The sequence below is a fragment of the Galeopterus variegatus genome, unplaced genomic scaffold (assembly GCF_000696425.1).
Source record: "Galeopterus variegatus unplaced genomic scaffold, G_variegatus-3.0.2 Scaffold154, whole genome shotgun sequence".
NCBI classification, from domain to species: domain Eukaryota; kingdom Metazoa; phylum Chordata; class Mammalia; order Dermoptera; family Cynocephalidae; genus Galeopterus; species Galeopterus variegatus.
The window spans coordinates 778,724-792,057 of record NW_007726265.1 but is presented as its reverse complement, the minus strand read 5'-3'; the positions used below and the strand labels follow the sequence as shown (position 1 = coordinate 792,057).

Sequence of the window (13,334 nt, the reverse complement as noted above, 5' to 3'; positions counted from 1 at the left end):
AAAAAAAAAAAAAAAAAAAAAAAAAAAAAAAAAAAAAAAAAAAAAAAAAACTTGTGGAAAAATATAATTGAAAGATAGTATGAATTTTTCTTTCTTTCTTTTTTTTTTTTGATAGATGGCCAGTAAAGGGACCCAAACCCTTGACCTTGGTGTTTTAACGCTGCGCTCTAACCAACTGACCTAATTGGCCAGCCCACTGTGAATTTTTCCGTGAACTTTTCTCTATATCTTGTTGGACTTAGTATGGGCAAGTCATTGTAGCCATTCTATCTCCATGTGGGATGGGTGCATGTGTCTGGGAGGCTTGGCATTGGGGAAGCTGACCTTCACCTATTTTGGGCTTGGATCTTGACTGGCAAAGGCCACAGGAGGTTATTAGGGCACGCTGCAGGACTTAAAACCAGTTCAGATGGAAGGGGTCAGTATGGTCATTTTCAAAGGTAGAACTGCCATACTTCCCCAGCCTTACTTTCCTTTCCTAGAATTTCCTTATAGAGTCATCTTCCTCTTACTGCCCTTCTAGTCCCTCAGGAAGTAGTCATTTATCCTCCTCTGAAGGATCACAATTCAGGACTCTGAGGGGCAGCTCGTCTATCATTCCATCTTTATGCCTGGTCCCAATTGTAGCTGCCCTAGCCTAAGGGAACCATCTTGGCCTTGGATGAAGGCGTGGGTCCTTCCCTCCTGCTTACCCTGCTTTGTGTCAGGCTTTGGAAGCTGGAGTGACTCCCTGTCCCTTCACTCTGCCAAGTCACAGCAAGTTAGCAGGGGGCAGGACCATAGCCCTGATTTTTGTCTATTCTTTGCAAACTGTAAAGCAATTTATATGCGATAGTTGCCTTAAATCCCTTTTCCCAGTCACCTTCAAGTTCCCTAGGACCAAACTGTAGATTATTAAGAAGGGGAAGAGAGTTTAGGATGGAGAGTGAGAGTGACAAGAAGATTTACTAAAGGTGTATCCAGGTGGAGCTAAGCTATGCCAGTAATTCTCAACCCTGGCTGCACATGAGAATTATCTGAGAGGTTTTTAAAAAGACCCATGCCATAGCCTGACCCCCACCCAATTGAATCAGGATCTTAGGTGATTCCAATGTGCAGCCAGGGTTGGGTGCCCCTGAACTAGACCATACATAAGATTTATGGTGGTTGGGTGGTAGGAGACTTATGGCTGAAGGACTCATCGAGTCTTCCCTTCCAGGCCCTGGGGGAGATGGTAGTGATTGTGGAGATGCCTGCTGCTGTGAAGGGAGGACCCTGTTGTTTTCCTCGCACTTTTTATTAGCTTTTGATCTTTGGCAAATCAAATCAGTGAACCTTTCTGGGCTTCATGTTCCCCAACTATAACATCAGGGGTTGAACTGGATATCCCCCAGAGCCTTTTCAGCTCTGTGCTTCCTTGACCTTTCAAGGTCAGTTCGGTTTCTCAAGTCTTTGTTGGTCCCTGGAAGAGGCAGGCTTTTCTGTGGCTGTTAGTGTGTTTTGATTTGCAAGGTAAATACTGCCCAGAGGAGTTGAGGTGTCAGGGTCAGAAGGACTGGAACCAGGCTGGATTCTGGAGATTGCTGCCCAGCCCTCGAACCTTGGAACCCAGTCAAGGCTTCTTTCTGCATCTTGCCTTTCCTGAAGGGAGATCCGGTCCTTAAGAGAGCTTTTTTTTTCTGCAGGTGGCAGCCACAGCAGCCTCAGGGACCTCAGCAAATATGGCCTCCTTCCCAGACTCGGATAATAGTTGGGTGCTTGCCGGCTCAGAGGTAGGAAGAGTGGGTTTGGGATGCACATGGAAGGGGGATCTCTGCAGGGCTGGGCTGCTTTCTGGCATTGGGGAAGTATTCCTGCTTTCTGTTAGAGGAACTCCAACGGTAGGGAGAAGATCAGGCCTCAGGAGTCAGGACTTGGACCATACCTTGAAGGAAGGGTACCAGTTGGGTAAGCTGAGAGAAGTAGGGAGGGAATGCTGGTGGGGAGACCAGCACGAGCAAAGGTCCTGAGGTGACAGTGTGAAAGCCATGTTGGGGGAGACTGTCGGATGAGGTGGAGACATGGCTCAGAGCCAGTGCTGGAGTGAGGTTGGGGGTAGAGTCTGGGAACCCCTGGAAGAGACCTGAGGGGCCTGGCTGAGGCATTCAGGCCTCATCCTGATGGAAAATCAGTTAAGGGCTTTGAGTTGGAGGATGTCAGGACAATCTGCCTTGGGCAGAGGGTGAAGCCACTGTGGGCTGTGTGGGAACAGGGAGAGAGAGTTTTGAAGTTTCTGCAGCAATCCAGGTAGCAGTTGGTGGGGCAGGAACCCAGGGGACTCTTGAGCTCCTGAAGCCATTAAGAAGAGAGGAGGGGGCGGCAGGATAGGGGACTTTAATGGCTGAAGAGGGGATGGTGAGAATTTGTCAAAGGGATCTTGGAAAGTTCCAATCCCCAGTGATTTGGTATAATAGAACCTCCAGGAGGAGAGAAGGTAAGGAGCTCAGTTTAGACATGTTGAGTTTGAGGTGCCCTTGAAGAGTCCAGTTGGAAGTGAAGAATTGACCTCAGGCATGACACTGGAACAGGTCACATGGACTGAGACTGGCTGGCAGAGGGGGAGGCGAGTTGGAGAAAGATGGGCACCATCCTCTCAATCAGAGCCCTGGCTTTCTGTTGGGGTACCTTTATTGATAGTTGGGGGACCTTGGACAAGCCATCTCATCTCTCTGTCCTGCCCTCTAAAACAGGAGTCATGATTCTTGCCTTTTAGGGGTGTCCATGAGAAAAAAAATGATTTGAAAATTGCAAAGAAACATACTAAGATCAAGAATCATTATTGGAGTGATCGCAGAAGCCATGGATGGGGTGGCAGGGAGTGGGCTTGCCGAGGGGGAGTCTGTAGGGGAAGGGGAGGCTGAGGCTGTGTGGCAGGGCTGGATGACCAGACCAAGAGCACCTTGGGAGATAGACAGACTGTTTGTGGCAAGGGGGAGTTGGGCTTCTGTGAGCAGCTGCTGGGAGACAGGTGTGTGGGGAGAGCATGTCAGGGTCCAGTAGGAAAGGGCAGAGCAGCTTGGGTTATATGAGTGGTTGGCCAGTTGTGAGGGCAGCTGCTGGCATACTCCTGGGAAACAGAACTTGGGCACGAGGGGACTTTGTTCTCTTGCCATCCTCCTACTCCCCAGCCAATAACTGGGTTGTTCATCTGTGGAGAGGGCAGTACTGATGATCTTGGGGGGAGGGAGACCTATGCTCTTGCCAGCTTCCCCTGAGGGGACGCCATTTGTATAGTGGTCCAGTGCCTCGGTCCAGTGGTGCTTCTTTAACAGAAGTCTGCCTCCTCATAGCAGTAAGTGAGTTTAGGGAATGTCCATCACTTTGTGCTGAGCTGAGACCCATTTTTGTATCAGCTCACTACTGGGTGTGTCATTTGTTGAGATGTGGATTGGAACCCCTGAGAGGTGTTGCTGGCCTAAGGACCCCACAGAGCACCATGCCCCTGGTTTTGTCCTGCTGTCCTTCCTCTGGAGCAGCCCTTCTGCCCACACCCCTTTCCCCAGAGCCTGCCTGTGGAGACCCTGGGCCCAGAAGCCAGGATGGACCCAGAATCTGAGGGAGTCCCCCAGGCCCTTTGGAGCCCCTCCAAGGCAGATGGTGGAGAATTAGCTGGGACCTTGGATGAAGAAGGTAATGGGCCCCTGCTGAGAGTGGGGGTGTAGCTATTCTACATATTCTGGAGTTTCCAAGTTTCCTCAGGGGAAGGGAGGCTGGTTAGTTTTATTTGCCTCATTAATATGAGTTTACAAATTCCTTCCCTCATTCCATCCTGGCTTTCTCCTGTCCTTTCCAATCTGGGAGGGGCCTGTGGAAGCCAGAGGGTTGTGTAGGAAGTTCAGTTGAGGGCAGTGGTTTTTCCTGGGCCTTTTCTCCCACCACAGGGACTGTCCTCCAGATTGAAAGTCCCCAGTCTTGTCCCGTTCCACCGGAGGAGACTGAGGCCAAGGTGAGGGACTTCAATGGGGAAAGGGAGGGAAGCAGGAGAGGGCCAGGAGCCTCTCACAGCCATGTCTGCATCAGGGCATCCTGGAAGGTGATGGTTGTGATATGGAGCCCCTTGGCCCAGGAGACACAGTGGTCCAGGGAGACTTGCAGGAGACCCCTGTAGTGACAGGCCTGGGACCGGACACACAGGACCTGGAAGACCAGAACTCTCCACAGAGCCTTCTCTCAGCCCCTAAAGCAGGTGAGACTGCTTCTCCTTGTCCCCTTCTAGAAGGTATGGGAGAGGGAGCAGCCATCACTACTGAACACATGCTGCAGTCCTGGGACTTAGCAGCTTGGTGCCCTCCTTCCTCACCACCAACCCTGAAGATACCGAGGCTCAGACAGGTTAAGTGACTTAGGCAAGGTCACACTGCTGGTAAGTGGCAGGACCCGCGTCTGGCTGACTCTTTCTTCTCTGCCATAGGTCTTCCTCCTTTCTTGCTTCTAGAATTCAACCCTCATTTCCAGAGTCCCTTCCTTGTGCTGGCTCTGGGCCTGGGAGGAGGGAAGGTGGGTGGCTCATGGCCAATGTAAGAGGCAGACCACACAGAGCCAAGGTGCAAATCAGACCCATGAGGGATGCAGAAAGGAGGTATGATTAAGTTGCTCCTGAAGGAAAGGGAGTAGCTCAGTCAGGGGACAGGTGGAGGGCAAGGGAGAGGCAGGGACAACTGGAGGTAACATTTGAGTGGAGCCTTGAGCACAGAGTAGGATTTTGGTAGGTAGGGCAGGAGAAGGAGAACATTCCAGGCAGAGGCTACAACATCGGCAAAGGGATGAGAACCACCTGTCCCATGCTAAGCAGGCTTCATCTGAGGCTTGTGGCAGAGGAGCATAGGAGTCTATCTCTGTTCAAGAGAGACAGACCTGAACTAAGGCAGGTACAGTGGGGGTTGTGAGCAGGGATGGACTGTTGAGATGTTCAAGTGTAGAACTGTCAAGTTGTCTGGGTGTGAGGTGAGGAGGGAGGGCTTAGGTTAGCTAGATGGCAGCAGTGGTGCCTTTCCCTGAGTTGGGGGAACACCAAAAAAGAGTCAGTTTGGAGGTCAGTGTGTTGAATGTTTGGTCCCCGAGGGACATCTGGAGGGGAGTGGCCAGTAAGCAGTCAGCATGCTGGCCTGCAGCTCTAGGGAGACCAGGTCAGGAGCTGCAGATTAGTGACACCTGTGCTGTAGGGGAAAGTCAGTGGTGTGGGTGAGATAGTTGTGACATAGTGAGGAGAGCAGAGAACCAGAAATTGTGCCAGGGAGGAAGAACCAGGGAGGGAGACTGAGGAGTGGCCAAGGTTCGGAGAGGACCCAGGAGGGTGGTAATAGCTGCAGGAGCTTGATGCCAGGCACACATTGGAGGAAGGAGGCTGCTTTTAGGATGGAAGTAGTTCTGGTAGTTTGTAGATTGAAAGGATTGGTCTCCTGCCTCCAGACTGGGCAGGGCCTGTCATCAATACCCAGGCAGAAGTGGGCAGGGTGTCCATGTTCCCCTCTTGGTGCCTTCCTCTACTTCCCCTCTCTCCCATTGTCCCTTCTCTCCAGTCACCCTGTCCCCATCCCTTCCCGTAGCTTGGATCAGGGCAGAGGACCATTGCTCCAGCAGTGGGGATGACACCGACATGGACATGGAGGGTCTGCGGAGACGGCGGGGCCGGGAGCCCAGCCTGCCTCAGCCTGAGGCACCCCGGAAGGTGGAGGACCAGGCTGGGGGAGAGTGCATGTGTAGGGAGCTGGGCATCTCCCTCAACATGTGCCTCGTCGGGGCCCTGGTTCTGCTGGGCCTGGGCATCCTTCTCTGCTCCGGTGAGTTGTACCTCCCCTGCTGGGGCCTGAGCCTCTACCCTGGCCCTGCCCTCCTGCCATGTTTTCACCTTACATCACCCCACCCCTCCCCTGAGGGCCTCACTGGATTCCTCTGTCTCCATCCTCAGGTGGCCTCTCAGACTCTGAGACTGGTGAGTGGGGAGGGTCCCTGGACTATGCTTATCTGTCATGGCGGTAGGGGGGTTCCTCTCAGTTAGGAGTAAGGGTTGCATATTTACTTCTCAGTTGTGGGCCTCATCAGCTGTTCAGGGTGACCCTTGGCCCGTTACCTCTCTGGACCTCTCAGCCATTGGACAGGTCCAGGACTGGAGGGGTGACTGTGGGGGTCTGAGGGTGGGTGGGTTGGGGGATGAGAGGGCTCTCTGTGCCTTGGGGTCAGTTTCAGGACTTCACTTTCCCACAGGGCCCATAGAGGAAGGGGAACTGCAGGTCTTACCGGACACTGGATCAGATGCTGAGTTGCTGGATGCTGTGGGGGATGGGCAGGTGTGTGTGAATGTCTCCATAGGTGTGTGGGGTTTGGTAGGGGAGAGCCTGGGCTGCCTGGGCTGTTGGGCAGCATGGGGTAACTGGCTTCTCTGCCCTTAGAATGGTCTAAGGCAGCAGCTGCAGGCCTCAGTGTCCCCTGACAGTGTTCCCAGCCTGCAGAACATGGGCCTTCTGCTGGACAAGCTGGCCAAGGAGAACCAGGACGTCAGGCTGCTGCAGGCCCAGCTGCAGGTAGGAATAGGCAGGAGGAGGCGGACTAGGCTAGTCCATCCTGGACCAGCTGTTAGTCCTAGTGTCTGCCCCAAAAAGGAGTTTCCCATATTCACCTGCACACCTTAACCCTCTCCCTTTCCTTCTGTAGTCAGGGCATCTTCCTTGTTCTCTACTTATGTCCTTCATGCTAAGGTGTAGGCCAGGGCTGGCATATCTGTTTCACATGGCATGTTACCTCTGACTGGTATGGTCTGCATGGAGCATTGTGTGGAGGACGATTTGAAGAACAAGCCCAGGCTTATGCCAAGGGCTGCAATCAATTAACAATTTCTGTTCTGGGTAGGGGAGGAGGAAATAGGGCCATGAGAGCCACATATTGGCTCTCCTTAGGTGAATCTAAGAAGTGTGTGTTTACATAAGGATATAGAAACCGAGGCCCGAGATGGAATTTGGGATTCCCAGAGTCTGGTCCAAGATGGGGATGGGGAGGAAGATGACAGCCAAATCTTCTGGGTGTCCAAAGCCAAAGAAGGGGCTTGGGCCACCTGCCACTGTAATGGAATGGAATTGGGGTCCTCATCCTGACAAGAACTCCTTGTGGTTTCCTCCGTCCCTAACCACATTCCAGGCCCAGAAGGAAGAGCTTCAGAGCCTGATGCACCAGCCCAAAGGGCTAGAGGAGGAGAATGCCCGGCTCCGGGGGGCCCTGCAGCAGGGTGAGGCCTCCCAGCGGGCCCTGGAGTCAGAGCTGCAGCAGCTGCGGGCCCGGCTCCAGGGACAGGAGGCCAACTGTGTCCAGGGCACAGATGGGGTGTGCCTCAACTGGGGCAGAGGCCTGCAGGGTGGCAAGACCCCCAAGGAGCAAGGTTCCAAGGGGCCAGAGCTAGACCCTGGCTTCCTAGAGCAGAAGGAGCAGCTGGAGGCTGAGGTCCAGGCATTAAGGCAAGAGTTAGAGAGGCAGCGGCAGCTGCTGTGGTCTGTACAACAGGACCTGGAGAGGAGCTTGCGGGATGCCACCCGAGGGGACCCGGCTCATGCTGGCCTGGCTGAGCTGGGCCACAGACTGGCCCAGAAGCTACAGAGCCTGGAGAACCGGGGCCAGAACCGTGGGATCCCTGCCAATGCCTCAGAGGCCTGGCATCAGAAGCCCCGCTTCCAGTATTCCAGGGAGTGGAGTGGAAAGGAAAAGTGGCAGGATGGGCACAGGGACCGGAAGGCTGACCATTGGAAGCATAAGAAGGAGGACTCTGACTTGGAAAGGAAGAAGAGCCATAGGGGTGAGGAGGACAGGGAGCTGGCAGGGAGGTGGAAGGAGGGCAAGCCAAGGGGAGAAGAGTGGGGCAGCAAGAAGGATGGCAAGCGAAAGGGCCCCAAGGAGCCCCCAGGGAAAAGTGGGAGCCCCCACTCCGGAGAAAGGCAGAGGCATCCTCGGCAGAGGGAAGGGGCTAAAGACAATCATGATCCCCTGCCACCCTGGGCAGAGCTGTTGAGGCACAAGTATCGGGCACCCCAGGGCTGCTCAGGTGTGGACGAGTGTGCCCGGCAGGAGGGCCTGACCTTCTTTGGCATGGAGTTAGCCCCAGTGCGGCAACAGGAGCTGGCCTCTCTGCTGAGAACATACCTGGCGCGGCTGCCCTGGGCTGGGCGGTTGACCAAGGAGCTACCTCTCTCACCTGCTTACTTTGGTGAGGATGGCATCTTCCGTCACGACCGCCTCTGCTTCCGGGACTTTGTGGATGCCTTGGAAGACAGCCTGGAGGAGGTGGCTGTGAGAGAGACAGGTGATGATGATGAAGTGGATGACTTTGAGGACTTCATCTTCAGCCACTTCTTTGGAGATAAAGCACTGAAGAGGTGGGAAGCTGTAGGAGAGTTGGGTCTCGGGGGTACAGGGGCAGCTGGGAGGGATGTGAGGCAAGGGCCCTGAGTGGTCAGCTGGAGGTCTTATCTCCACTTTTGGTCCCCAGCTGTCTTCCCTTTGAGAAGACATCCGGATACACTTCCTGTCTTCCCTTGAGGGCAGGAAGCTGCCTCTGCTCCCCTAGACTGGTCCTGAGGAGTCCCCTTTTGGGCTAGGGAAACTTTTTCCTCCCGTGTTGTCCTGCCCTGCCTGTACCTACAAAGCCCAGGGCATAAGAAAGATCCCCACTTTCCTGTCCCCCCACCTGGAGCCTTTATCTTCCCGTGTGCTTAGTGGCGGCTGCCTGAATCAGCTGTGTTAGGAGGAACAGGGTCCTCTCCTCAGGGAGCCCCTTCTCATCACATGGTGTTATCTCCTAAGGGCCTCTTCCTCCCCCTACTCCATGTCTCCCCACAGGTCAGGGAAGAAGGACAAACACTTGCGGATCCCCAGCATTGTGGGACCCAGGGAGGAGCACAGCCGCCACCACCACCGCGGCTGAGGCCCTGCGCCATCAGGGAATCGCCTTGGCCTGGGCCCAGTCCAAGATCCAGGCCTTAATGTAATCCTGGAGGCTGGTCCCAGACCGTTAAACTGGCATCTCCCTGACTTGTTTGGTGTCCTTGGATATTCTCCACAGAGGACAGCCAAATCACCCAGCCCTGCACTGATGCCACTTTTGCTAGAAAGGGCCTTAGCTGGACCTGCCTTGCAGTCTGTACAAATGTATGCACGTGCTCAGGGCCCTGGGACGTGGCCCTTGGCAGACTGATTGTGTTGTGCCAATGTGAAGAGGGGGATGGGAGAGCAGCCTGTTTTTTACGGGGAGGAAGGGATAGCATTCTGATACTGAAGCCAGAGAGCTTTCATCCTCTCTTGTGGGTGTATGCCCCCAGAGTGGGCCCCTTGGCTCTGTGTGCTAACTGGGCACCTCTTGGGATTAGACTAGACTTGCTGGCTGGAGGCCCAGCATGAGGACTTTCCCTAGGGTTTTATTAGATTTGGAAGCAGCTGTCCCCAGGGGGTAAAGTCCCCTTTTTATCCTTGCTTCTCACATGGCCTCACCTCCCTGTGTGAATTGTAGACTCATATCCCCCCAAAATGCTGGAGCCATGACATTGGTTGGGGGCCCTGTCACCTGGGATGGTTTCTCACAGGGGACACCCCACACTTACCACCTGTGTGGAGGGGTGCCAACCTTGGCACTGGTACTCTCCCCCTTCTCCCATATGCCCTTTTCCCCTTGCCTTGCCCTCCCAACAAATCCTATGCCCTCTGGGCTGGAACTTCCGTATTTTGCTCACAACTGCCTTAGCTGCACCCCTGGGAGATACAGAAAAATGAGTGTGGGTTTTGGAGTCTGAGCCTTGGGCTCAAATCCAGGCTGAGTTAATCTCTGGGATCCTTGGTTTTCATATTCTCAAAAAAAGGGATTGAAGGGCTGGGGAAGAGATTAAATAAAGCAATGTAAGCAAGATGCCTGTTCTATTTTTGGCACTCAAAAGTTATTGCCTTCTTTAGAGCAGGGTGTGGAGGAGGGAAGAGAGAACCCTGACCCCACCCAGGCTTCTGGGGTTGGGGAGGTGAGGGAGCCACTAGGTGGCACTCTGGCTCCACATTTGCTCCAGGCTTTGCCCCCGTCCCCACTCCCCCAACTGCACACTGCCCCCAAATCTTAGATCCCACTGCACTGACTTCGGGGTCTGCTCCACTGGCTAGCTCTCCCAAGAAGACCTAGACTTCCCTTGGCTACTCTTTAGGAAGTCCTTCCTGAGATCTAACCTCAGTCCCTTTGGCAGCACACTGGGTTTTTTGACAACCCGGGGAATCCAGCAAGGGCAGGAGGCAGAATAATGTGATGTGACTGCTCAGGCCAGGTCGGAGGAGTGTTATCACGTAAGGAGGGGAGGGACTACAGGCTCCAGAAGGGTACTGTAACAGATTTCTGTATTATGTAGCAAGTGCTTATGTAACACAGTTCGAGGGTTTTAGGTGTATTAGCTCATTTAATTCAGGGGTGAGTGGGATGGGGGCAGGGCAGGCTGGGTATGGGACAGCAGACATTTATAAAGTCTATTGTGTACCAGAAACAGGCACTGGGAATGCAGATGTGCCTTAAAAGCTTAAGTCCCTGCAAGCGGGACTACAGTTAGACCTAAGGAAGAACTTTTGGGCAGAAGGTCAGTAATAGGGCCTGGGGGATTTAGGAAGGAGTCTTTTATTTCAGGAGTGGGGTTTGAGAGGAGCAAATACAGGTTGGCCCAAGGCCAGGGCTTGGATGTGGCATGCAGGCTCTGTGGGCCACAGTTCCTCATGAGGAAGCCTAGCTTTACCCTGTTCACATTGCTTGCCTTCTGCAGGTGCTTAAAATTCTTGTTGCCTGGACAGCTGACTGGTAAACCTGAGTTGCTGAGAGATTCAGGCCAGAAGGTAGGCAGGATTCCGTGTGTTGGGGTAGGGACTGGGCCTAGGGAAGGGGATGCCAAGAGGAAGGCTGCAAACTGGCCTCCCTGAGTTCTCATAGGGGGTTGACTCTCACTCTGGCCTCTTAGGGCTTCTCAGTTTCATTTCTAGGGCCCATTTCCTTCATTTGCATAATGAACTCTCAGGGAGGCTGGGAGGTTCCCCCAAACCCCCTCTTCCTTACCCACTCAGGAAGTAGATATGCTGAGCTGGAAGTTTCTGAAACTGCTAAATCAGGGAGAAAAAGAGAGCCATGAACCCAAGGGATATGTTGGGGAGGGCCAGGATACCAGGGACATTGGCCGCTCTGATCACCCTCTCTGGGGTGCCCTTGGGAAGTGATCTTCACACCCATCATAGGTCACGGGGCCCATCTCCCCATCACAGCCATGCACCATTGGTGAAGAGGGAGGACCCCAGATTCCAGATCCTGGGATGCTCTCTCTTTTTTTTTTTTTTTGTCTTTTGTCTTTTTCCATGTCCGGCAACGGATCGCAACCCTCAGTGTTGCCCCCGTACCGGACCGGGGACCGGCAACGGGATTGCAACCCTCGGTGCTGCTCCCGCGCCTCGCCCAGCCAGTGAGCGGGAGCCGGTCTGCATGTGGGATCCGAACCCTCGGACAGGAGCGCCGCCGCGCTTCCCAAGCGGCGCACCATCCAGTGCGCCACCGGGCCGGCCCCTGGGATGCTCTCTTAACCGTGGGGCCAGCGTGTGCAGATGAGAAGTCAAGGGAGGCTGGAGCCAGGTGACAGCACTGCCTACTTTCCACAGGAGTTAGGGACAGCTCCCGGACCCTACAGCATGTCCCTGTTTGTCCTCCCTGGGTTGGGCTATTCCAGTTTAAGCATGTGGCATTTTTAGTGTCTGGCTTTCTGCCATTTCCTCTGGGAGCTCCCCGAGCTTGCCCAGGAAGGGGCCTGTTGCCCTAAGAGCTCAGCTCTGGGGTGCCTTGGGGGAATCCCTGGAGTTAGGGCTAGCCTCCTTGGGCCTTCCACTCGCAAATGGAAAAATTTTATTTCCTCTGGCCAGCCCCCAAAATTCATATCCCAGCCATCCCCCCATCCTCCATTCTTCCCTCCAATCACTGCCTCATTCTTCAGCCCTCACCCCTGCCCAGCCTCCTCCAGCCACCCTTTCCCTGGTGCCCTCAGCTTAGCCTTCTGTCACCAATGCCCCCTCTGGCCCCTTACCTCCTCCAGAATCTCCCCTGTCCTTCCTGCCTCCCCAGGACCTCCAGGCCCCAGTCTTTCCCCACTGCCTTCCACTTCCACCTGTCCTGTGGCGACAGGCGTGGTGGGGTGGTGGTGGAGGATCACCTTCAGGCCTGACCATCCCCATTAGCTCCTGGAGGGTCCAGATGTATGTGCTCCTTTTGAGAGCCAGTCCTCGCCTCCTCTCCAGGGCCCAAGGACAGACACTGGACTGGCTGGCTGTTGCCATAGGAACCTCCCAGGGCCACCTTGATGCAGGAATGTCTCTTCATCTGGCCTTGTTCTGGGCCACAGATGTTTCAGGCCCCTTCTCATGCTTACAGCAGGGCTCTGGTAGAGACTCTGCAGGGTGGGGATGGGGGCTATTGCCCTAAACCCAGACAACAGATCCTTCTCCTCCCTGCTTCACCACACAGCTGCCTGAGCCACATAAACCCCTTGTCAGCCACTTCAGAATTTTGTCTGAGGGGCCCGGCCCGTGGCTCACTCGGGAGAGTGTGGTGCTGATAACACCAAGGCCATGGGTTCGGATCCTATATAGGGATGGCTGGTTAGCTCACTGGCTGAGCGTGGTGCTGACAACACCAAGTCAAGGGTTGGTGTTGACCCCTTAACGGTCATCTTTAAAAAAAAAAAAAAAAAAGAATTTTGTCTGAGTTCCCTATTCCTCCCCTCATAGGCCTCCCTTAAGGTTGCTGCCATCTCTTTGGTAGCCTCTGGCTCCCAGCATAGGTGTCTGCCCACTCCTAAATGGTTTGATGTAGAACCAAAGCAGACCCTGTCTCCACTCCCCTGTTCTTTATCCTGGGCTGGGTGGGGCCCAGCTTAGGTCTTCTAACTAGAGCTTTGGCCTGAGCAAGGTTTGAGGTCAGAAAACCCAGAGTGTCAGGGGTCCACAATGCCCGCCTGTGGGCCTTGAGCAAGGTGCGCCTCCTTGCTTAGGGCTTAGCTTTCTCCTCATTAAAGGGGAGGCTATAGAGTCCCCTCTTTATAGGTTGTTGTGAGGATTGTGAGTCACTGTAAGGTTAATGAAAAGGCTTTGCAAATAGTAGAGTACTATTAAAATAGTAGTTATTTTTATTTTTTCTTTTTACATACCTGTTATTGCTAAATAGTGGTTGTTTTTCTTTTGCTTAATCTCTAAGGGGGAATCTGGGAGCATCTGGGAGCTAGTGTTAAGGGAGGAGAGGGTGTTGGTTCCCAAACATGTAGCAGGAGCTGGCAGGGAAAAGATGC

At 54.0% G+C, this 13,334-nt stretch overlaps 1 protein-coding gene across 1 annotated transcript in view; it reads left to right on the top strand.

Annotated features, from left to right (window-relative positions):
- The window catches only part of PBXIP1 (pre-B-cell leukemia homeobox interacting protein 1), an 11,556-nt gene extending 1,658 nt beyond the window's left edge, over window positions 1–9,898 (top strand). Inside the window, exons 2-11 of the mRNA XM_008592600.1 lie at window positions 1,665–1,751; window positions 3,522–3,648; window positions 3,900–3,964; window positions 4,039–4,204; window positions 5,565–5,798; window positions 5,927–5,950; window positions 6,223–6,305; window positions 6,408–6,539; window positions 7,150–8,375; window positions 8,839–9,898. Coding sequence (XP_008590822.1) covers window positions 1,701–1,751; window positions 3,522–3,648; window positions 3,900–3,964; window positions 4,039–4,204; window positions 5,565–5,798; window positions 5,927–5,950; window positions 6,223–6,305; window positions 6,408–6,539; window positions 7,150–8,375; window positions 8,839–8,923 — 2,193 coding nt within the window. The 5' untranslated portion in view covers window positions 1,665–1,700 and the 3' untranslated portion in view covers window positions 8,924–9,898. The remainder of the gene's footprint in view (window positions 1–1,664; window positions 1,752–3,521; window positions 3,649–3,899; window positions 3,965–4,038; window positions 4,205–5,564; window positions 5,799–5,926; window positions 5,951–6,222; window positions 6,306–6,407; window positions 6,540–7,149; window positions 8,376–8,838) is intronic.
- The last annotated feature ends 3,436 nt before the right edge of the window (window positions 9,899–13,334 follow it).